General features: G+C 52.9%; 1 protein-coding gene across 1 annotated transcript in view; it reads left to right on the top strand.

Annotated features, from left to right (window-relative positions):
• The window catches only part of LOC124233130 (coronin-2B), a 94,685-nt gene that overhangs the window by 12,961 nt on the left and 59,443 nt on the right, over positions 1-22,281 (top strand). Inside the window, exon 2 of the mRNA XM_046650261.1 lies at positions 13,482-13,682. Coding sequence (XP_046506217.1) covers positions 13,482-13,682 — 201 coding nt within the window. The remainder of the gene's footprint in view (positions 1-13,481; positions 13,683-22,281) is intronic.

Genomic DNA, 22,281 nt, shown 5'->3' with positions numbered 1-22,281 from the left:
ACACACACACACACACACACATCTCTTGGGGGCAGTGGAGGGTAAGCAATGCAAGGAGTTTATTTCTGTGGGCAGGTCGATGACCGCACTCTCTTATACCCCAGATGATCACGGTAATGTAAGGATTTTCCTCCTTCCCTTTCTCAGCCGGGGCTCTGAGGGATGGGCCGGCTTCCTCTGGTCTCTGACAGAGACACTACACCAGCGCACAGGCCATGCTTCTCCTCCCTGCCGTCCCTGGTGGCCGTTTAGAGAAATTGTCTCTTGGGAAGAGGAAGGCCCGAGCCGCTTACCACGTTCCCCCAGGGACAGCTTATCAGCCCATCTTTTCCTGCAGTGCCAGGTGACAGGGAGCCAAGCTCTTGATCTGTAAGGCAGGTGGTCTGAGGGTTCCCTGGCTACCGGAACCAACGTGTAGGGTCCCTCTGCAGGGCTGGGGGGAAGCCCATGGGACTCCACCCCACGGGCAGCTGTGTTCCCTCGTGCCCAGCAGGCATACGCAACACGTTGTTTTAGGAGCGTTAGTAGACGGGGAGCAGCGTCAGCCCGAGCTCGATCTGACTATAAACACGTGAACCCCAAACAGCCCTGGCTTGGGGATGCCTGCACAGTAAGGCAGAGCTGGAGGACCCCTGCATCGAGGGCACGCCCGCCGTGTGCCGGGGCCTGGGCCGGGCGCTCTGAAGACGGGGTGCCCAGTCATCCCCGGAGTCAGGCGGGTATTTCACAGCTGAGGGGCCCTGGGGGTGCCCGGCATCTGCCAGCTCAGCCTTAGCCTCGGCTATCAAACAATCTTTTTTTAAAAAAGTTGCTTGGCCTGTCCTACCAAGAGGCCGGGGGGCCACAAAGGAGAGTGTGAGGAGTAGAGGCCGCAGTGGAAAGAGAATGGAGCTGAGATGAGAAATCCCGGGTTGCATTCCCACAGCCCTTGTGGAGCACTTGCCGCACAGCCGGTCTTGTGCTCGGCAGTCCAGGAATGCAGAAGGCCCTCGAGGAACGCATGAGGCCTGGCTCTTTGACTGACCTCACTGTACAGCAGGGTGGCTGTGACAGGCAAATGAGAGCACCTCAAAGACTTGTTAAGGTACAACTTGATTTTCATAATAGTGTCTTATAGCAGTCCACAAAGCACTTTCACACCCTTTATTTCATTGGAGCCTCACAGCTGTTCTAGGAAAAAGCTATGAATTATATCCATTGTACAGATGGAGAAACAAATTCAGAGAGGCCAGCGACTTATGAAAGGTCATGAGCTAGGGCTTCAGAGGACACAATGCTGCTTGCATTACAGCTCAGGGACTTAAGTAGCTTCAGCATCACCTGGCAACTCGTTAGAAATGCTCATTTTTGGGCCCTGCCCCAGACTTCCTGAGTCAGAAACCCAGGGTGTGGGCAGCCATCTGGGTTTTCACAAGCCCCCAGGTGGTTCGGATGCAAGCTCAAGTTTGAGAAGTGCTGAAGACCGGCCCTGCTCCCCAGCTTTAACACTCCTGCGAATCACCTGGGATCTTCTCCAATGGTAGATTCTGCTTCAGTCCCTGGTGGGCCTGCGATTCTGCATTTCTAACCAGTGTTCTTGGTTATCACCTGGGAGCTTGGTTCAAATGCAGATTCCCCAGCCCGCTCCCAGAGGGTGCGATCCTGCTGGCAGAGGTGGGGCCCAGGAACCTGAATTTCCACAAATCCTCCAGGTTGCCGGGGCCTCACACTCTGAGGATCTCTTCTCTAGAGTTCAGGCTTGCAGATACCCACCCTAGCCTCATTTTCAAAGGTTTTCCTCCTCCACACCCCATCTCCACTGGCCTTGAACCACCCATCTGATTTCCTGCCAAACTGTGGGTTAAGGGGTACGAGTGGGAGGCCATCCCTGAGCCAGTGGGGCCCTCAGTTCCTCAAAATAGGTCAGGAGTCTGGCACAGACCAGGCTCGGTGGCTGCAAATAGAAACCATCTGTTGGGCCTGTGCTTTGAGTTCCACCGCCCCTGCTGCACTGTGCAGAGAAACACAGAACTCAGAACCCCCGTGGGGGGTGGGTGCTTCCCAGGATGGGGCCTCCCTGCCTCAGACACTCCACTCTGGGTTGGCCTCAGGGAAGAGGTGGCAGCACCATGTCCCACCACCTCCCGGAAAGGAGGCTTGCAATGGGGACTGGTCATCAGGTGACCTTGCTGTGTGACCTTAGACAAGTCACTTCCCCTCTCTGGCCCTCAGTCTGTGAAATGAGAGGCTGGATTTTAGTGGACCCAAGGGTCCTTTTCAGATCCGGCAGGGTATGGTTCTGTGAAAGCCTTTTTGTTTCAAGACTACATGTAGGAAAAGTCAGGCCCATAGGGAGGCAGACATTTCCTTCTCCCGGCTTTCTGCCCAGGCCGCATCTTACAAGTTGGGATCTGGTCCTGCAGATAAGCGGATGGACGAGGTTTATATCTGGGAGTACCACAGGGGCTTTTAGAGGCTTTGAGAGGAAGAGTCAGGGTCACGCTTCCTTATCCCTGTCCTGTTCCTTCACTCATTCGTGTATTCAGTAAACATTTACTCAGCCCAGTGGTAAGTCCTGGAAAAATAAGTCAGAGTGAGACTCAGTCCCTGCCCTCATAACATCCAGCGTGGCTGAGGACCTGGTGTCAGGTCTGAGCTCAGATCCCAGCTCGCCCACTTAAGAGATGTTGGGCAAGCCCATTTGCATCTGTAAATGGGAATAATGGTGGTCCTTGGGGTTGTCATAAGGATTACAGGATATAATGAATGTAAAATTCTTGGCTCACAGTGAGCACTCGATAAATGTTGGCTGTTGTTATTAGTGTGATGAGCCAGGAAAAGGGGATCACAGGACAGAATCTGGGGGCTTCAGGAAACACTTCCCAGCTCAGGGGCCATCTCAGGGGGAGGTGGCAAGCTCTCCGGAAGAGCGTGGAGCAGAGGAGGCCGGCAGCCTTCTCTTCACATGTCCGGTGCTCTCAGCAGAGCGGGAAAGGCAGCGGGGATTCAGGGCAGAGGCTGCTCCAGGAACAGACTCCGTGTCTGGCTGGACTTGTGTTGGGGGATGGGCAGAGTGCAGCATCCACACAGGCTGGATCTTACCCTCCCTTCAGCAGACTGTTGAGAAGGCGCCATCCCAGCCTTGTTCATTCCCACTTGACTTTGATCTGCTGCTTGATAGTGTAAGGGAGGCCGAACAGAGCTCGGTGGAGGGGAGGAATCTCCATTTCGTGGTTGAGAAGACTGAGGGCCCGCCCGAGAGGCTCTGAGGGTTCTTAGGAGAGCTGCCCTGGAACCCGGGCAGTCCACATTTGCGGGGGATGGAGAGAAAGTCACTGGGGTGACTCCAGGTCATGGCTTTCCTTGGTCCCTGTGCATCCCAGCCAGGAACTCCCAGGTGTGGAGGTTCAGTTTGGTTCTTTCTTCTAGGATGTGACCTTTGGGGGGCTAATTAATATTCTACCAGTGCTGTCCAATAGAATTGTTTGCAGTGATGGAAATGCTCTGTAATCTGTGCTGTTCAATATGGTAGCCACTAGTCACATGTGGCTAGTGAGCCCTCAAAATGTAACGCTTAGTCTGAGGAGCCGAATTTTTAATCTGGTTTAACTTCAGTGACTCTGAATGTAAACACTGGCATGTGGCTGGTAGCTGCCGTGTGGGACGGTCCAGCTTTGGCCTGTTCTTAGGTGGATCGGCTAGAGCAGATATTCTCTGACACTAGTGTCTACAGATAGTGCCTTCCTAACATGCTCCTCAGTCGACTCCGATGCATAGCCAGGTTAGGGGATCACCAGACCAGGGGTCTGAGAGATGCTGTCCTGGGGGAAGTCGTAAAAACCATACAGTTCATGTGATCTTCCATTCGCTGTCTATCTCAGTGGCACCTACCTCTTTTCCTGTCATCTTATTTCCATTGCAGTTTAACTCTAGCCCAACGACACATGCAGTGATGCCACATGGGGACCTTGAAATAGCCGTGGTGAGAGTACTTACACCATGGAAATTGGCCAACACTGTATCAGGGCTCCCGTCTGCCTCAGAGAGCTGGTTGTTAACCACTCACCAGCACACCACTGCCCTAGACCCATGGCAGGTACGTTCTTCTAGCATTTACCACGCACCAAATACTGTTGGTAGGCCTTGCTAATACAGCAGGAAGCAGAAGAGACAGGAAGCCCTGCCCTCCTGGAGCTGACGTTCTGGGGGAGGAGGGCATGACCAGAGTAGTGAAATATGTCGCGTGTTGATAATGACATGCTCAGGGAAGGTCTCACTGAGAGGTCGCTTTTGAGCAAAGACCTGCAGGAAGTGAGAAAAGAAGCATTCCAAGAAGGGGGATGGCACCCTCGCGAGGAGGTCATGCTATGGATACAGCGAACTGAGTCTCAGGGAGGTCGGCCTGGGGGAAGTGGAGCAGGACTGGCACACGGGTCACTGGCCACAGAGTCCGCTCTCCTGACCCTGCGAGCTCTTGGCCTGAAAGTGGGACGGGGTCAGTGAGGCAGCCTCCTCCGCCCTGCGCCCCTGCGAAAACTGGCCGTGGCGTAGGGTGCGGAGAACTCAGACAGAAGGTATGTGGCTTCTTCATGCTGGGGTTCTCCTCAGAGTTCTGGAAGCCAGTGAGAACCAGGAAGACCATGCAATGGCAGAGCTGGAGGGTAGGGTGATGGCCCAAACGCCTGTGGGGGAAGAGCCAGGATCTGCCTGAGGGTCCCCAGCGAGTTAGTGGCTGAGCCAGCTGGAAGGCAGGTTTCTGGCATCTTTCCTCACACCAGAGGTTCTCAAATTGGGTTCCGTGTGGGCCCCGGGTTCCACAGGGCAGTCCCAGGACCATGGCTTGAAGGTGCTGCCAGCTTCCTGCTAGACTTGAACGCAAATAGCTCTGACTTTGCTCATTTTACCTTTGGAATTCTGAGTAATATTTATTACTAAAAAGGTAAGATCATAGCCTTTCATTTTACAGAGGAGGAAACTGAAGATTAGCGTCCATCTCCGTAGTTACCGCCTGGCCCTGGAGCTTCTCGGGCTGCGGCAGATTCACTGCTGCTCCCTCCAGTTTGGGATCATGCACTGTTCCTCCTGTGTGCCCAGCCCTGGGCTCGGGAAAGCAGAACTGGCTCAGAGATGCGGGAGGAACAAGTGACCGGCTGTCGCTCAGGGACCCAGAATGTCGGAGGCGAATGCGACGGAGATGTCGAGAGTATATCTGCCGTCCTGAGAGCCGCACACCATTTGCAAAGCCCCTCCCCCGGGTTCTCCTCTCCCATCTTCAGAGGGATTCCAGGATGCAGGTGCGGTTGATACCCACATTTCACCCAAGAGGACACTGAGCCTGGAGAGGGAAGGTGGCTTGTCCCGTGTCACACAGCTAGTGACCCAAACCAGAGTGAAAACGCCAGCCCTTCTCCGACAGCAGTGGGACAAAGAGAGGTTCTGCCACAGATCCGGATGGGCAGCCGCCTGGGAACGAGTGCCCAGCAGTCGCCAGGGCAGATCCCGGGGGCTCCTGGGCTCCCTCAGCTGACAGCTCTCCCCCAAGTATATTGCCCTGAGCTGCCCCCTCACCTGAGCTGGAGACAAGAGAAAAACTGCCCTGGTACGTTTTTCCATTCCAGTTAAAGGACTGAATTTTAGCCATCATCGTCTAGAAACTGTGCCTGCTGGCCGCAATAAATCATTCTCGGGACCCGAGGACAGGATACAATTTGCTTCCATGTGGAGTGTACGTAGTGATTATCTCAGAGGAGCAAAAAGCCAGCCTCCATTTCTTAAGAGTCTATAAGGGCCATTCAGCTGTGAAATGAATACTCTTCATTCCGGACCCTCCCATCTCGAGGGAAACCAGGTTGGCCCTGGGCCTGGGGAGACGCCGCCAGGGAGCGGGCCAGCAGCTGGGCACATCTGGAGGCCAGAGCCTGCCCTCCCTCCTCCTGACCCTTGGCCCAGCCCAGCCGGCCCCCTCCTCCTCCTGGCAGAGCCTGGCCTCCCCAAGTAAATACTTAATTCAGGTCAGAGCCTCTCCCTTGCAGGAGAAGGGGAGAGGGTGGAGCTAGTGGGTGGTACCCACCCTGGGCCAGACACCTTGCCAGGCACTTTGCATTTGGTCACTTCATTGCATCCAGTGAGCTGGGCAACGGACACTGTTCCCATTTTACAAGTAAAGAAACTGATGCTCAGAAAGGTTGAGTAACTAGTCTAAAGTCACACAGCTAACAAATGGCAGAGGCAAGATAGAAACCTTTGGATTCTTTCTGACTCTAAAAACCCTGACTACTATAGAGTTTCTTTACACTTCTGTGTAGTGCCCTTCAGTATATGGAGCAAGGGTGGAGGGTAAGAGTTTGAGTAGAGAGCCCAGAGGAGGAGAAGATGTGTATTAGATTGGAATAAACAGTAGATCAGGAGTCAGAAGTTCTTGGCTGAAGTCTTGCTCTGCCGCTTTTACAGCTTGTGACTTTGGGCTAGTTTCTTAACCCCTCTGAGCCTCAAATTAGTCGTATATATAGGCTATATTTTCAATGGGATTATAGTGTCTGCCCAGCTCCGCCCACTGGTCAGCTGGGGGGTTGGTGAATGAGGTGGTGTCTGCAGAGGGTCACAGCTGTGGCTGTGGGTGGGCTTTTAGGGACAGTTCCACAGCCACTGGTCCCCTTACCGATTCTGTGCTGTCGGCCACAGAGACTCTCTCAGCCCCAGCCTGAGAGCTGTGCTGAATTCAGAGGCCTTGTGTCCTGGTGACAAGGAGCCCAAGGAGATGGGGCTGCATGATGAGAAGAACACACAATGGAGATGAAGAGCTTTGACCCAGAAGCACTAATGGGGGGAGGCAGGGGACAGACCGCATCCTTTGGGCAGGGCTGGAGCATCCCCCTGAAAATGGACCTCAGCATCTCAGCAGGCTGAGTCACAGCCCTGGGCGAGCTCTGAGGGAGACCAGCCTGGCGTCCAGGGAAGCGGGCATGAACCTGACCTTGGCTCTTGCCCTCCTGCCGACCTGACAGAGTACTCAGGCAGAGCCACTCAGAGGCTCCTGCCAGACAGGAACCTGGACCCGGCCTGGGCCCGTGGGGCTGTGCAGGGCGGTGGGGCTGTGCAGGGCCAGAAGGAGTTGGATGATCTGATAACTTACAATCCGGTAACCAAAGAGAGAAAACATACAATACCTAAAGCTGGAAGCAAGTGGCAAAGCATAATCTCCTCTGTGGGATGCCCTAGGGGGAGATGGCACTTGTCACCGGAGCCCTTGTCTTTCAGGGTCACTGCTACCCAGTGGGAGTGGGAGGCATTATGATCCCTGTTTTACAGAGAAGCAAGGTCCCTGGCCAGGGTGGCAGACCTGGGATGGCTGCTGGTACGCTCCCACCCCAACGCTCCTCTCTGTTGCAACAAGGTGTCTTTAATAAAGTAGAGGAACTCTCTTATCTGGGGGCTGGGAGCCCATCTAGTCCCATCCTTTCTTCCCTGTTGCCCTTGACCAGAGGTCACTCACTGAAATCTTGAACGCCTCCAGTGTTGGGAAGCTCATTATCTGTCAAGGCAGCTTCTTTTTCCATCTCAGGCAGCTCTAACCATTAAGAAAGTCCTTCCTTTGGGGGAGCTCAAATGTGTCTCAATCTTGTGCTCATTGCTCTTGAAAGGTTCAGAGAGAGAGAGAGTGTCCTCCCCTCAGTAGAACTAGCTGGTGGGAAATCCACCAGGATCTAGGCTGGCCGTGGGGGTGAGGGGCAAAGGGCAAAGGGCCACATTTTCAGGTCCCCTCTTGGCTGCCCACTCTGACTTCCCTTGAGGCCTGGGCAGCTCCTCCAGTGCCAGCCTCGGTGTGGCCTCCTCCCCCGGGCGGCATAGGGAGGAGTCTTTTCTGCTTCCTGCCCGCGCCCCCAAGTGTGTGACCTCAGACTGAAGTCAGCCTCTTAGTAACCTCGGGCGGAAAGGTCAGACCTCCAGGGCCTGCAGACGCCCTGCTTTGGCCCACACTGTGCGCCTGTGCCTGATCTAGCCTCCCGAGCCTTCCAGGCTTCTGTGCACCAACCTCCAGAACAAACCCTCAGCACTGGCCAGCTGGGCCCCTCACTGCCGCCACCGAGAGCAGGCGCATGCTCACATGCTCTGCCCTCTCCTCTCTATCCTCACCCCCACCAAAGCCAAGCGAATAGTAACAGGGGCATCCTTAACCCGAATCAAACCAAGGCTTTACACCTGACTCCTCAGGGTTACAGGGGATACAGGAATGACTTAGAAGATGTCACAGAGCAACGTGAGACAAATCACTGGAACATTTAAGAGAACGGACTTGATGTCTTCAAAAGATCAATGTCACTAAAAAAAAAAAAGGTGAAGGGAGTGTTCTGGATTTAAAGGAGGCACAAGAGGTGTCACAACCAAATGAAAACACTTGGGAGCAACGTGGCTCCCAATCCTAGTTCAAAATATGGAATAGCTGTAAAAGGCATTTTGGAGAATTTTGAGTATGGGCTGGGTATTGGATGGTATCAAGGAATTGTGAATTTTCTTAGGTGCGATCATGGTGCTGTCCTAACATAGGAAATTGGCTTCCTTTGTGGGAAATGCGTGCTGATGTAATGAGGGCAGGAGTCATGATGTTTGCAACTTCCTTTCAAATGATTGCACAAAAGAAAGAAAAGAAATAAGTAGCTACACACACACATGCACACAGAAAAAGAAATATGGTAAAATGTTAATGATAATTAACCTAGGTGGTGGGTGATGATTGTACCATTCTCCCAACTATTTTTATATGTTAAAATATTTCATAATAAAAAGTTGGAGAAGGGGCTGGCCTGGTAGCATAGTGGTTAAGTTTGTGCACTCCACTTTGGCGGCCCGGGGTTTGTGGGTTCCGATCCCAGGCACGAACCTGTACACCACTCATCAAGCCACGCTGTGGTGGCATCCCACATACAAAATAGAGGAAGATTGGAATAGATGTTAGCTCAGGGCCAATCTTCCTCACCAAAAAGACAAAAAAAAACAGTTGGAAGGAACACAATATGGACTGCAGAGTCACGACAGGTTCAAGTCAACCCTGGGCTTGCTAACTGTCTGAACTTGGGCTGAGTCTGTTTCCCACCCTGTACAACAAGGATGGTCCAACCTTCTTGGGGGTTATGAGACTAACCATGTGTGCCCAGTGCCTGGTGCTGTCTCAGTTCATGGCCCCCTCCTCCATGAAGCCCGCCCTGATCCGCCCGCTTCCCTGACCTCTCATTCCTGTAGCACTCACTCTCTCTATAGTCTGCTTGCCACCAAGCCTCTGTCTGATTCCCGTAAACTTCTCAGGCATCGGTTTCATTCCCTGCAGTGGCCTGTAAGAGACTCGAAAGCAGGGTCTGCGTCTGGTGTTTTCCAGGGCGCCTCTCATTAGGCTGGGCCCACGGGAACAGCAGTGATATTTTATCTTGAATAGGGCCTTGCGCCTGTGTAATCTCATTTGATTCTTAAAACAACCACATAAAGTCAGAAATTATGGATCTCATTTTAGAGATGGAGCACCTCAGGGAGACGAAGTGTCTTCCCCAAGGTTAGTAGGAGTCCGAGCGGGTGTGGAAGCCCAGGACGCAGACTCCCGGTTCAGCGCTCGGCCCTGCAGGCTTGCTGGGGGTTCGTGTGGGGTGAAGCTGCAGGCCCAGTGACGAGGAACCACAGCTCATCAAGGGCCCCCTGGCCTCCCTCCCCCAGTCTTTCCAAAGGCCCAGCAAGAGAGTCTCTATCGGGACCCAGCCCCGGACTACCAGCCAATGGGGAGAGGCCAGTGCCCTGGATGCTGAGAACAAAGGTTTTGGGACGACATTCTCCGTTTTTCCCAAGAGAGAGGACTATATCATCCTAGGCCCTGCCGGGAAGCCCCACTTCCACGCTCACGGGAAGAACGTGCCTGCTGAGTGCAGGCCCTGGTCCTCCAGGACGTAGCATCCAGCTCGGGAAAGCCAGATGGGCTGCGAGGGGCCACCGGACTGTGTGCAAGAAGGCTGCCAGGGTGCCCGCCAGGAGCCTCAGCCACCAGGGCCTCTTTGCTATGTCTGCTCCCCTAGGACTGGGGAGCTGGGGAGAGGACGGAGAGAGGGAGAAAGGGCCGAAAGAGCAAAAGGAGGAAGGAGGGAGAGGAGGAAGAGGCGAGGTCAGATGGGAAAACAGCCAGGGGTCGCTGGCTCCTCCCAGGCAACATGGGTACTGTGTGGAGGGCAGCGGAGAGCCAGCCGGGCCAGCTCACACAGATGTCTCGGAGCTCTGGGACAGCACGTTTCCCAGGAGGCCCGTGTCAATCCCTCAGCCATGTTGGACCCAGGCCCCTCCTCTCAGCCTGCAGGGCTTTGGAGGGTTCCACATGGACTGGGGGTGGGCAGCACAGAGCCCAGCCCTTCCTCTCCTGCCTCGTATTCTGCTCTGTTAAGTGAGCGTCCCGAGAGGGGCCAGGCCGTGCTGTGCACATCTTGGCAGCTTGGGACTGACTCCTCCGCACACTTGGAGGTAGTGGGGATTATTAGCTTCCTTTGTATAAGAGCAGATGGAGGTGGCACAGAGAGGTCAGGCAGATTGCCCAAGTCACACAGCTAGGCAGCAGCAGAAGCAGCACTGGCGTCTAGGTCTGCGTGGCTCCCAGTCCAGTTCTTATTACCCTTCCCCTCACAGCCGCCCTGAGACCCTGCAGTGAAGTCTGCACCTGGGAAGAGCACAAAGCTGGGCCATTATCAACAGGCCTTGTTCAGCCCCTCCCAGGTACCCAGCCACGGGCTGTGCTGGGGGTGGAGAGAAATTGAGATCCTGCTCACGGACGTGGGCTAGGAAGCGGCTCCCTGGGCCTTGTGTTCTGCTGGAGGCTGAACTGCTCCCGTCTGTCTCCCACCAGGCTGGGCTCCCTCCAAGGAGGGGCTGGCCTGTCACAGGACTGGGTGCCCAGCAGGGCTCCCCACGGCATCTGGGACCCATCTGAGGTGCCCAGGAAGATCACAGACCAGTCTTCAGTCCTGCTCAGAGGTCCTGGGGTCACTGCCTGCCTTCACAGAGCTGAGACCTGCCTTCGGGAAGAGAGAGCCTCTGAAAAGGTCTAGACCAGGAGCCGAGGGGGAGGTGCTGGATCTCCGGTTCTGAGGAGGTCGCCGCGCACTGTGCCGGCAGAGTTGAGTCCAGCCCTGAAGGCTGAGGTTGGGCTGGGCAGAGGAGGGGGGCAAAGGCATTCCAGGCCAGCAAGGAACAACAGGTTGGAATGAGCAAGTGTGCCACCTCCTTTCTCTTCTGTGGGAACTGTGAGATCTAGAATCTTCTAGAATGTTCTAAAATGTTCTGGAAGAGACAGAGCGATTCCCAGCACTCCTGTATCAGATTGAATTTTTGCCAGGCCCATGAACCACCTATACTATATTTTTCATGCTGTATTTTTCTTTGAATTGATTCTTTATTTTTTAACTTAGCCTTATTAGCAATAATATCCGTGAAATGATGGATTTTGCATGCAAGTTATATTTTTTCAGATGCAAAGTAAAATAAACACTAACTACTAAAATTTAAAACTTCATCTCTGTACCACGTAAAGGAACCGTGAATGACGCCCCCAGAACTCCACTCTGGGGATCGATAATGTAATCCAGATGAGGAGTCAGAAACCAGGGCGGAAGGGGCTTGCCTGGGGTCACACAGCCAGGAGTGACCAGCCAGGCTCCCGGCCAGCCGGTGAGCCGGCCTCTCCAGCAGACTTTGTCCTGAACAGCCTTGGGCAGAACTTGGCAGAGAGAGCAGAAGGCAGGCGGGAATGGGGTACAGTGTGGGCAGGGGATGGGGCGTAGGGAGGAGTGGAGAGTGACCTGGGGGAGAGGAGAAGGGCTCGGGGTGGGGGGCCCAGAGAGCTGGGGAAGAGGGGTTGCCTGAAGGTGAGGAGGCTTCCCTGGGATTCTCCTCATTGGAGCTGAACTTGTTCCTTCAAGAAAGGCCTTTGTAGCTGAGCTCCCGGCTTTATTTAAATCAAATGCAAAGTTTTGTTTTCAGTCAAATTCCTTCCGTGGGTTTCCTGATTCTGTGTGGTGGTGGCTCCTTTTGTTTTCTTCCCCTCGGAAATTTCATGTGAAGAAATGAGCTTGTCCCTTTCTGCCCTGAGATGGGGTGGGAGACTCAAGGCACCTCAGGAGATTTGGCAGGAAGGAGAGACCATAGATGATGGTGAAGTTGGGTCAGAAGCATGTTCGTTTTACAGAGCACTTATTGAGCGCCTGCTGTATGCCACGCCCCTGGCTGGGGACATGCGTGTGGCTCGTTGCACTTGGTTACGTGTCTGCCGGGATAACACCTGTGGGGCTCCATGTGTCATGCTGCCCATCTTTGGGGCTTCCCCATAGGAAGGTGCCACCTTACAGCGACGCTGGACTCCATTGTGGGCGGCCCATCCATTGTCCCCCACCCCCTCGTGCACACCCATGTTCTCTGCTGTGCATAGCATGGGACAGGCGTGTGGTAGGAGCTGGTTGGTTGGTTAGTTTGAGCCTGAGTCACTGATGGTGGGTGGGGAGGGTTGGGGAGGGGACCACTCATTCCATTCGCTAGAACAGGGGCTCCCAAACTTCCGTGTGCTTCTGTCCCCCTGAGAGTGGAGGGGAGAAGCTGGATTAAGTGCTAATTTCTGGGCCCCATCCCCAAATATTGGATTCAGGAGGTCTGGATTGGGACCCAGGAATCAGCATTTCTAACAAGTGATGTGGGAGGCTCAGAAACCTCTTCCACCCCAGACGATTTTGATACAGGTGATCTGTGGGCCACACACTGAGAAACCTGGCTACAAAGGGTAGTCTGGCATAGGAAAAAGTCTCAGATTTCCAGTCAGGAGACCTGTGTTCATGGCCCCACTCCTTAGCTGTGTGGCCTTGGACAAGTCACTTACCCTCTCTGTGCCTAGTGATGATGATGATATATAGGACTAAGAGGTTTCTGAGGGTGCACTTGTGGATTAGAAGTCCTAGAGAGAACCAGAGGAGGGTATGACAATGGGTGGTCTTTTGCCTCCTTGCACGTAGAGGAGCACATCTTCTTCCCCTGTCCCCTGGTCATCAGCAGTGTTCTCTCCATCTGTGAACACCCAGCTCCTCCCTCTGCCTCCCTACTGAATTGAGCAGTTTCTTGCACGCAGGAGGCAGCCCATACATGTTGTTGGGTGGATGGTCTGCTCTATCAGGTGGTACCTCCCTTGGAAGGGAAAGGACCCGGCATCCTTTCTGGAAAGTGGGATGGGAGTGTGGACCAACAGCAGGAAATGTGTGAATGCACTCATGCCACTCTTTGCCCCTGTAGGACTTTATTGAAAGAGCATGTCCTCCAGCGCAGGACCGGGCATGCAATTCTTGGAGGCTCCTTGTCCTCTCCCTGCGCCCTGAGCGGGGTCACCAGGGCTCGCTCTCCTCCTGCATCCCTGGGGAGCAGCGTCCCCTCCCCAGTCTCCAGCCCAGCCCCTTCAGGAAGCAGTGACCAGCCTGACCCTTGTCCCTCCTGGCCCCTCACAGATGTCCTGGCGTCCGCAATACCGCAGCTCCAAGTTCCGGAACGTCTATGGGAAAGTGGCCAACCGGGAGCACTGCTTCGACGGGATCCCCATCACCAAGAATGTGCATGATAACCACTTCTGTGCTGTCAACGCCCGCTTCCTGGCCATCGTCACGGAGAGCGCGGGAGGAGGCTCCTTTCTCGTCATCCCCCTGGAGCAGGTAGGCGCCTTGCACGTCCCTCGCCAGGGCTGCAGCCCCAGGGCGGGGAGAACCTCACTGTTGGGACTCTTGCCCTTATTTCTGCCCCTTCCCCCGTCTTTTACTTCCTCATCCTGTGTCAGTGGCTGTGCCTTCTCTACGGTTTTCCTGAGATTCACCAGAACAAGTGCAGGCCGGGATACAGGAGACCCGAGATCTGTTTCCAGAACTCCCCAAAAGTGTGCATTTGGACAAGTCCCTTCCCTCGGGGGACATGTGGTTCCTTAACCCGAGGAATTGGGACGCCTGATCTCCAAGGCCGGTTCAGCGCTACAGTTCTCAGTCCTGGATGTCCTTTTGGTTGGGAGCTGGAAGGGATGAGCACCCAGCCATAGACACATTGGGCATGTGCAAAAATGACACGCATTAAAAAACCATGTGAGCTCTCCACTGAGAGGCTGGAAATAATCTACCTTCTCCCTCATCCCCCACCTCCTGTCTAAAGGTTTCCCCCTCTGTGGCTGCCTCCGTGAATATAGCAAATTAAATCTGCCAAGCCTGGATCATGAAATTTTGAAGCTCTGCCATTCAGGCAGAGTCCCCGAGGCCCCTGGGAGGTCACGCGCCTCAGGGAAAGTGCTCGCTGTCAGTCCCGCTTGTTTATGGCTGAGCTCTCCCTTCCCGGCCTGACTCATCTCCACTCCCAGTGTCCGCCAAGCCCCTCAGGGGAAGGAGGAGGCGCGTGCAGCAGGAAGCCGTGGTTCCTGAAATCCACTGTCAGCTAGTGGTGGAGGATGGATTTTTCCAGTCTCTCCTACCCACAATGAGGGAGCACAAATTTGGGAAAGGCTAGGCCAGATCCTCCCTTCCACTGAAGGGGGCAGCTGCACAGACACTGAGGACAGAGCCTGAGGCACAGAGAGGGGAGCCATGGACTTGGTGGCAGGAGGTCTGGGTTCTAGTTGGGCTCTGCCACTTGCTGGCTGTGTGACCTCAGGCATGTCATTTAACCTCCTTGCACCTTATTCTCCTGTGACGGTAAAATGGGCATCCTAAATTCTCCTCTCCCTGCATCTGTGATGTTGGTATCGAGTCAGGTAATGGACATAAAAGCTCCTGGTGAACCACACAGCATGTTAAGGGTGTTTTGGCATTTTCTTAGGTAAGTCGTCAGCTCTGCTTGCTCACGTTGCAGATGCCCACCACAACTGTAACACACTCAGAAGGATTCTGAAATGTAGCTTGCTTCCCTTCCCAAACCAGATGGGCTCAGATATCTGTCTACCTCAGGGACCGGCCAAGCTCCTGCCATAGCAGACCTGCGGGTCCCCAGCACGTGTGGGCCGGTGCTTACTGGGGCTCGAGCCCATTGCTGGCACCCTGCCAGACGCCACTGATGGCGTACAAGGGTCAACAATCAGCACCTCGCACTGCAACGAAATTAATTCCCCGTGGGTTAAAGATCTAAACATTAAAAAAAGAAGAAAAAGAAAAGGAAAGGAAAGCTACAAATGTATTAGAGGAAGACGGAGAGCATTTTAAAAATCATGTGATGGGGAAAGCCTTCCTAAGCAGGACGAGAATCCTCCAAGCCGTAAAGGAAACAACTAATAGATTAGAATAAATTTTTTAAAAAGGTAAAGTTTCCGTACTACAATGAGACACGTGAGCAAAATTAGAAGCAAGCCACGTAATTGAGTACAATATTTGCAAAGAGACAAAAGTCCAGAAAATATAAAGTTTCCAGAAAAATCAATAAGAAAAAGAACTCAGAAAATGGGCAAAGGATATGAATAAGCAATTCACAGAAGACAGAATGTTTCTTTTAACCTACTAAATAGGAAAAGATTCAAAACAGTAATTATCTTTGGTATTGCCAAAGGAGTGAGAGAGCAGGCACTCAAATACACTCTTGGTGCATTTGGTGAATTTACAGCTCACTCTTGGTGAAAGGTAGATAAAGGCGACTTTGCAATATTTCTTAAAGTTTAAAGATGCATGTCCACCTGCCCAGCAATTCCGCTTCTAGGATCTATCCCACAGAAATATTCTCAAGGATATATTTAGGAAAAAGGGTTTGCAGCATTTTTTAGTACTCAATTTTTTTTACAAACATCAATTTTTTATTATTTCCTACAGAAATAAAATTTTTCTCTCAAACTCCTTAAAAGCTTCTAAATCTTCCTCTCAATTTCTGCAATGGTACCAAAGAGTTTTATACCATCAGTAGCACTGGTCTAGAGTATGCTCAGATTTTGTAAACGCTTCATAAAAAACACTGCAGGAGAAAAAGTACTCTTTACAGAGTGTAAGTCCGTCTCTCTAAAATATACATTGTGTCTGTACACATATATACGTACTCAGTGTATGCATACCTTTCAACTTTCTTTGTTCACATTCTGTGATACCTTTTGTTTGAGTTGATTAATGATAGACTGATAGTGATGGCTCAGCCTACCAGTTGGTTTCTATTGTTGTCTCTAATTTCAAGAAGTTTTCACTTTATATAAGTACTTGATTTGTGCAGCACATTTCTAATAGTGAAAATTGGAAGCAACTTGCAAGTCCATCAATAAAGAAATGGGGGAACAAAGTAGGAAACACCCAAGCATTCGTTCTCAGTTGTTCAGCCTCAGAATCACTTTACACTCTTAAAAGTTATTGAGGACCCCCAAGGAGCTTTTGCTTAAATTGGCTATCTCTGTCAATATTTAGTGTATTCAAAATAAAGATGAAGGAATTTCAAAAATATGTATTTGTTAATTAACTTAAAATAACGATAATAAACCCATTCCATCTTCTCCTAAAAAACGTTTATGAAAAATAACTATATTTTCCAAAACAGAAAACATTAGATGAATGGCACTGTTTTACACCTTTGCAAATCTCTTTAAATTGGTCCAGATTAACAGAAGACGTCTGACTTGGCAAACCTTGTTCTGCACTCAGCCCGTTGCCGTATCACACGTCACGCAGTCTCTGGAAAACTCCACTGTATGCTCCTGAAAGAATGAGAGTGAAAAGGCAAATAATGCCTTAGCACTATTATGAACATAGTTTTAACCCAACAGAGTCCCTGAAAAAGTCTTGGGGATCCTCCACCGATGCAGGGGGATATTTAACGAGAGAAAATGTTATGACATACTGTTAAGTGAAAAAAAAGATAAAATATGATTAATCCCATTAAAAAATATCCATCATGGCTGGCCCAGCGGTGTGGTGGTTAAATTCGTGCGCTCCATTTTAGTGGCCTGGGGTTCGCAGGTTTGGATCCCAGGCATGGAGATAACACCACTCGTCAAGCCATGCTGTGGCAGTGTCGTCCCACGTTAAAAAAAAAATGGAGGAAGATGGGCACAGATGTTAGCTCAGCAACAATCTTCCTCAAGCAAAAGAAAAAAACCAACATCTATCTATCCATCTACCCATCTAGAAAAGACTGGGAGAATATACATCTAATGTTAAAAGTGGTTCTCTGTGAATATTGGAATCACGAGTGCTCTCATTTTCTTCTTTTTTCCTTAGCTATATTTTCTAAACTTTTTTTAGATGAACACAACATTTCGTGCTTTAGAGAAAAAAACAATAGAAGCAGTTTGTTGACGTGAAGAGGGAGCCCCTGAAGTTTCAGAGGCCGTGCCGCCCAGTGCTGGAGCTCAATTCTGCTCTCCTTTATGTGTGTTGCAAGTGTTTTCTCCCAGAGTAACATGCTGATGAGCTCGCTGGAGAAAATGCGAACAAGATGGAAGTACCTGTGCTGAGGGCCAGGGGTGGTGGTGGCAGGTGGCGGTGCCCGTGATCTAGGGGTCCCTGTGGTCTGAGGCAGGAGCCTGGGGTCTGAGACTTTGTGGAGCAGGGCCCTGCCCTGAAGACGGGCGGCTTAGCAGTGAGGGCAGCCTGCTCCCTGCCCTGCAGCCCCTGTGGAGGCCGTCAGTGTCCCACCCGCAGTGATCAGGGCTGAGCCCGCAGGCGAGGGCCGGGCTGGGCTGGGGCGACTGGGAGGCAGGGCTGACAACTAACAATGACAATAATGCCAAGTCCAGGACGCCTCGTGACAGGGCAGCAGTAGAGATGAGCTGCTCCACATCCGTCACTTTTCTAGGAAGCAGAAACTTATGTTATTTTAGCTCGGGGTTTTCCCCCTCAGTTTGATAGAAATCTCTTACAGTTTCTTACATCATTCCATACCAACACAGAAAAGATTTTGGCCATTTCTTGGCGAATGCTAATCGTCTCCTGAGGCACTGATGATGAGCTGTGCACTCACGTGGCACGCTTTTGCCCCTCCACTGAAGGGCCCCAGACTTTTCCTGAGCAGCCAGAAGGCCACAGACCGTCGTCTGTTTTTGCAGTTCTTCTCGGAAATTTTCCGGCAGCTGTCCGGTGTCCTTCCCGTTCCTGTCTTGCTTCTCTGAGAGGCTGCAGCCAGATGAGATGAGAGCAGCGCTAACCGGGACCCCGAACCCCTCCCGAGGCCGCCCTGCCTTCTGAGGGGGGTGAGGGGGCCTCTCCCTTTGTTCAGATTCGCCCAGAGCCCGCTTGCTGGGGATGTCCATATTTGCGATTAAAAACGTTTCTCAGGGTTGGAAGCCACGTGCACAACAGCTACAAACAACAGCGATGACGACGCCTTGCCTCTGAGCAGCACCCTCGTCCAACAAACTGTCTTTGCCCGTCCTCTTGGGTGGGAGGCGGAGCTGGCCCCGTCCTGCGGCTGGGGAGACGGAGGCTGCAGAGACGGCGGATGGCTGCTCAGGGCAGGAGCTGGCCCTGAAACCAGCTCGCTTACTTCTGAAGGCGCAACTCCCTCCACTGCCCAGGGCTTGGTGACCGGCGCAGTTCTGGGTGGCTGGCAGATCCCGAAGGAGCGGATTTGTCTCCCCGGCTCTTGTTCAGGCTGCTGTTGTGAAGGCCAGACCCTGTTTTTCCCTAGTTAACATTCAGCCGCCAGCTCTCCTTTCTGGAGTGGAATGTTAAGCTGCAGATGGGGGAGCGATCAGCACCCTGATTGCCTGGCACAGCTGGAGGGGCCTTATGAATATTCCAGAGACCGGGCACTGTGCCCAGCGGCCTGATTAATGGCTCGGGGCTCCCCAGGTGCGCTGCCCTTTCCTGCTGCTCTCCACAGGGGCCGCCTGCCGCCTCCACATCCAGGCCACAAGGAGGCCACGGCTGGAAGCAGAGTCCTACGAGCCCATCTTTAGCCACTTACCTGGCACCCCAACTGGCACCTGATAGAAAGGAAAGAAACCTGGCCTGGGCATGAGGAGTCTTGGTTCTCCCTGTAACCGGCAGTTCTCAGCCCTGGCTGCATGCTAGGACCACCTGGGGAGCCTTTGAGGGTCTGACATACCTGCTCTTTTTGAATCTCACCTCAAGTCCCATGATGAAAGTACAGTTATTCTCCCCATTTTACAGATGAAGAAACAGAGGCTCTGAGAAGTCAAGCAACTCCTTCAAGACTGCACAGCACACAAGTGGCAGAATTTAAACCCAGGGCTCTCCCAGCCACGTGCCTGCCCACCTCACAGAGGGTTGAGGAGAGGCATGTCTGTAGATGTGCCTTGTGTTATTATTACTGTCATTTGAATGTCTCCAGGGACTTCCTTGAGCATTAATTCAGCCAATACTTGATGAGCTCCTCTGACGTGCGACACCGCGTGCCCACGTCTTCTGGAAGCCAGGAGAGCGGGCATTTCCCAGACCCTTTGGGGAGCTTCCTTTCTGAAGGACTGAAGCAGCGATTTGGGGCGGCAAGGAGAGGTAGAGAGAGGAGTGCTGGAGCAGGGGACCAGACGAGGTGGTGTCATTCCTTTAGTCCTGGGGTGTGGACTGGACACTGGGCACCGTGCTGGGCACTGGGGGCCCAAGTAATGTCAGGCCTGGTCTCTGAGAGGCCCGGGGACATCCCGTTGGTGACCTGGCAGGTGGGGGTGTCCTGACAGGGTCCTGTCCACGTCCTGCTCAAGGACCCGTCTCCATGGTATGTGGAGGGAGCTCTTGAACACCTGCTTCTTACCTGCCCCGCCAGCAGGTAAAAATCACGGGGCACCGTCGCATTCTCCAGAAACTGGAGTCCCTGGTTAATTTACGTTCAGATTTAGCTGCATGTAATGAAAATAATCCGATTCTGGGATTGGGGCGCTGGGCTTGGTCTGCAGGTGGGGGTCATTCCTGCCCCTTGTCCAAGCCCTCTGGCCTCCCCTCCTCCCCCACACCTTGCTCAGTCTCAACGGCCTGGAGGCAGGACACTGCCCCCTTGTTCTCTGGGGCTGAGCTCTGGGTGCTGCATTCTCCTTCCCCAACCCACTCAGTGTGGCCTCCTCTTGCACACTCTTGCTTCTTCTCCTGTCTCTGCTGTTCAAGGGTGGGAGGCCTAACCAATTCCTCTGCTTCTCCCCAGCCCTGCAGGAGTGGGTGGTGGAGGTGGGCTGGGGCAGGAGTGGTAGCAAAAATCCACAGGGCATCTCAGTGAGGAGAGCAGAGCCCTGGAGCAGGAGAGCAGCACAGGACAGGGCTAAAAGATCAGGCTCTAGAAGCAGACAGACCTTACTTGAATCCCTGCCTTGCCACTTAGTTGCTCTGTGACCTTAGGTGAGTCACTTAACCTTCCTGTGCCCTACTTTTCCCTTCTGCAAAATGATGGAGTTGGACCACATGATCTTTAGAGTTCAATTTAGCCCTCACATTCTGTTCCCTTCTAACATCTTTTTATTCAAATGTGTCCTCACGGGTGTCCTGGTAGGTATTGTGCAGAATACAAGAATGAATCTGTCTCATCCCTCAAGGCCCCAACTCAAATGGGGCCAGCTCCATGAAGCTTTCTCCATCCCAGTACCCATCCAGAGGTGTTTTGTATCTATAGAGATTGGAGTACTTCCTACATGCCTCCTTATTATATAGGTGGTTAGTCCATCCACCCACCCATACATCCCTCCTTCTACCCATCCATCCATCCATCCATCCATCCCTCCGTCCATCCCCCAATCGGTCCACCTATCCATCCATTCATCCATCGACCACCCACCTATCCATCCAACAAGTGTTTATTGAGCACCTACTATGTTCTAGTCACACTTTCGGGACTAAGGATGCAGCAGTAAACAAGACCAGATCCCTGTCAGCATGGAGTTTGCAGTCCAGTTAACTGCTTCGATTGGACTGATAGCCCCCGGGAGTAGAGACCATGTCTGATTTGTACAGGGCCTGCACACAGTAGGTCCTCAGCAAGGGGGCATTGGGCTGACCTGAGGCCAAGTCCCAGGGGCTCTGTGTCCCATCTCCCCCTGGCTCTTTGCTGGTCTTGGGACCCCCTCCCCGCCAGGCCCCCGGGAGAATGTGGTGCCCTGCAGGGGCTGCCCAGACCAAAGCGGGGCTCTGAGAGCTCCCCTTAAAGCTCTTAGAAGAGTGTCACCTGACCCAGCTGCTCCTGCTCTGAAACTGAACGTGGAAGTTGGCAGACCAGTTCTCTCCATGGCTCACAGCATGTCTGAGGCCTAATAGTAAAAGAAGGGGGAAGAAAAGTGCCCAGCTCAGTGCTGAAGACTGGAATAAAATCAGACCTTTTTGCTCACCCGAAGCCTTTGCTTCTGTTCCGATTTCTGTAACACTCCCCCACCCCCCATCACTCCCCACAACCAGCATCGAGTCCTCCATCCTCCTCTCCCGGAAAACCCCAAATCTTCACCACTGGGCCTGTCTGCAGAGAGGTCTCCCCTCTCCGGGAATTCAGACTGTTCCCCATCCATTTTTCAGATCTTTCCTCAATTGGTCTTTGTTCTTCAAGCTGCCTTCCGCAGGCTTGCTGTAATTTGCATCTCAAAGCATGTGACAGCCTGAATGCGCAGTGACTTTGGGGGGGAACTGTGCTGGAAGAGAGAGAGAGAAGTCGCAACTTTATTCCATTTGTCTGAGGCCCAAGATTGACAGCTGTGCTCTGTGTTTTTCCCTTTTTTGGAAGAATGACTGCTTATTTTCAGAAAAGTGCAGGCAAGCTCTGCAGAAATGGAAGGGTTGCTCCCTCACTTTATTTCACGGGTACGGGTTGGGGAACTCTCTGGATTTGAGGTGCAGGGGCCTGGATGCAGCCTGGCTGGTGGTGTCAGGGGAGGTCAAAGAACCCCTCCCTCTGCCTCGGGCCAGGGCCTCCACTGGCTGTCTTGGAGCTTCACTCCCCTCAGTCCTCACAGAGCCACTGAGGCAGGAATAATAGGGTCTGGTTAGCCAGGACACTGTGAACTGGCCACGGGCCCTACCTGCCCAGAGGCACCGGCCTGGGGCATCCCACGCCTTTTGAAATCATAGCTTCATCCCTTAGCCATGAAACCCTAGATGCATAACCTCTCTGTGCCTCATTGTCTCTGTGTGTGAAATGATAACTGCGTGTCCTGGTTTCTCAAGGGCCATAATGATGAGTTAAGGTGCTGTATAAAGCTCTTAGCGTACAGCCGGGCACATGGTATCTGCTCAGTACTAGGAGCCACGTGATGCCAAGGGCTCTCCACCATCCAGTCGGCTTCCTCAGTCCCCCAGGCCCAAGGGCTCCCTGCCTGCAGCCAGCAAGTGGGAGGCTTGTCTTCAGCCTTCTCACTACTGTCTCGGTTGTCCGGTACTGTCCCTA

This window comes from Equus quagga, unplaced genomic scaffold (assembly GCF_021613505.1).
Source record: "Equus quagga isolate Etosha38 unplaced genomic scaffold, UCLA_HA_Equagga_1.0 153_RagTag, whole genome shotgun sequence".
In the NCBI taxonomy this organism is placed as follows: Eukaryota; Metazoa; Chordata; class Mammalia; order Perissodactyla; family Equidae; genus Equus; species Equus quagga.
Note: the sequence above shows the minus strand (reverse complement) of the source record. Positions and strands in the feature narration are given on the sequence as shown.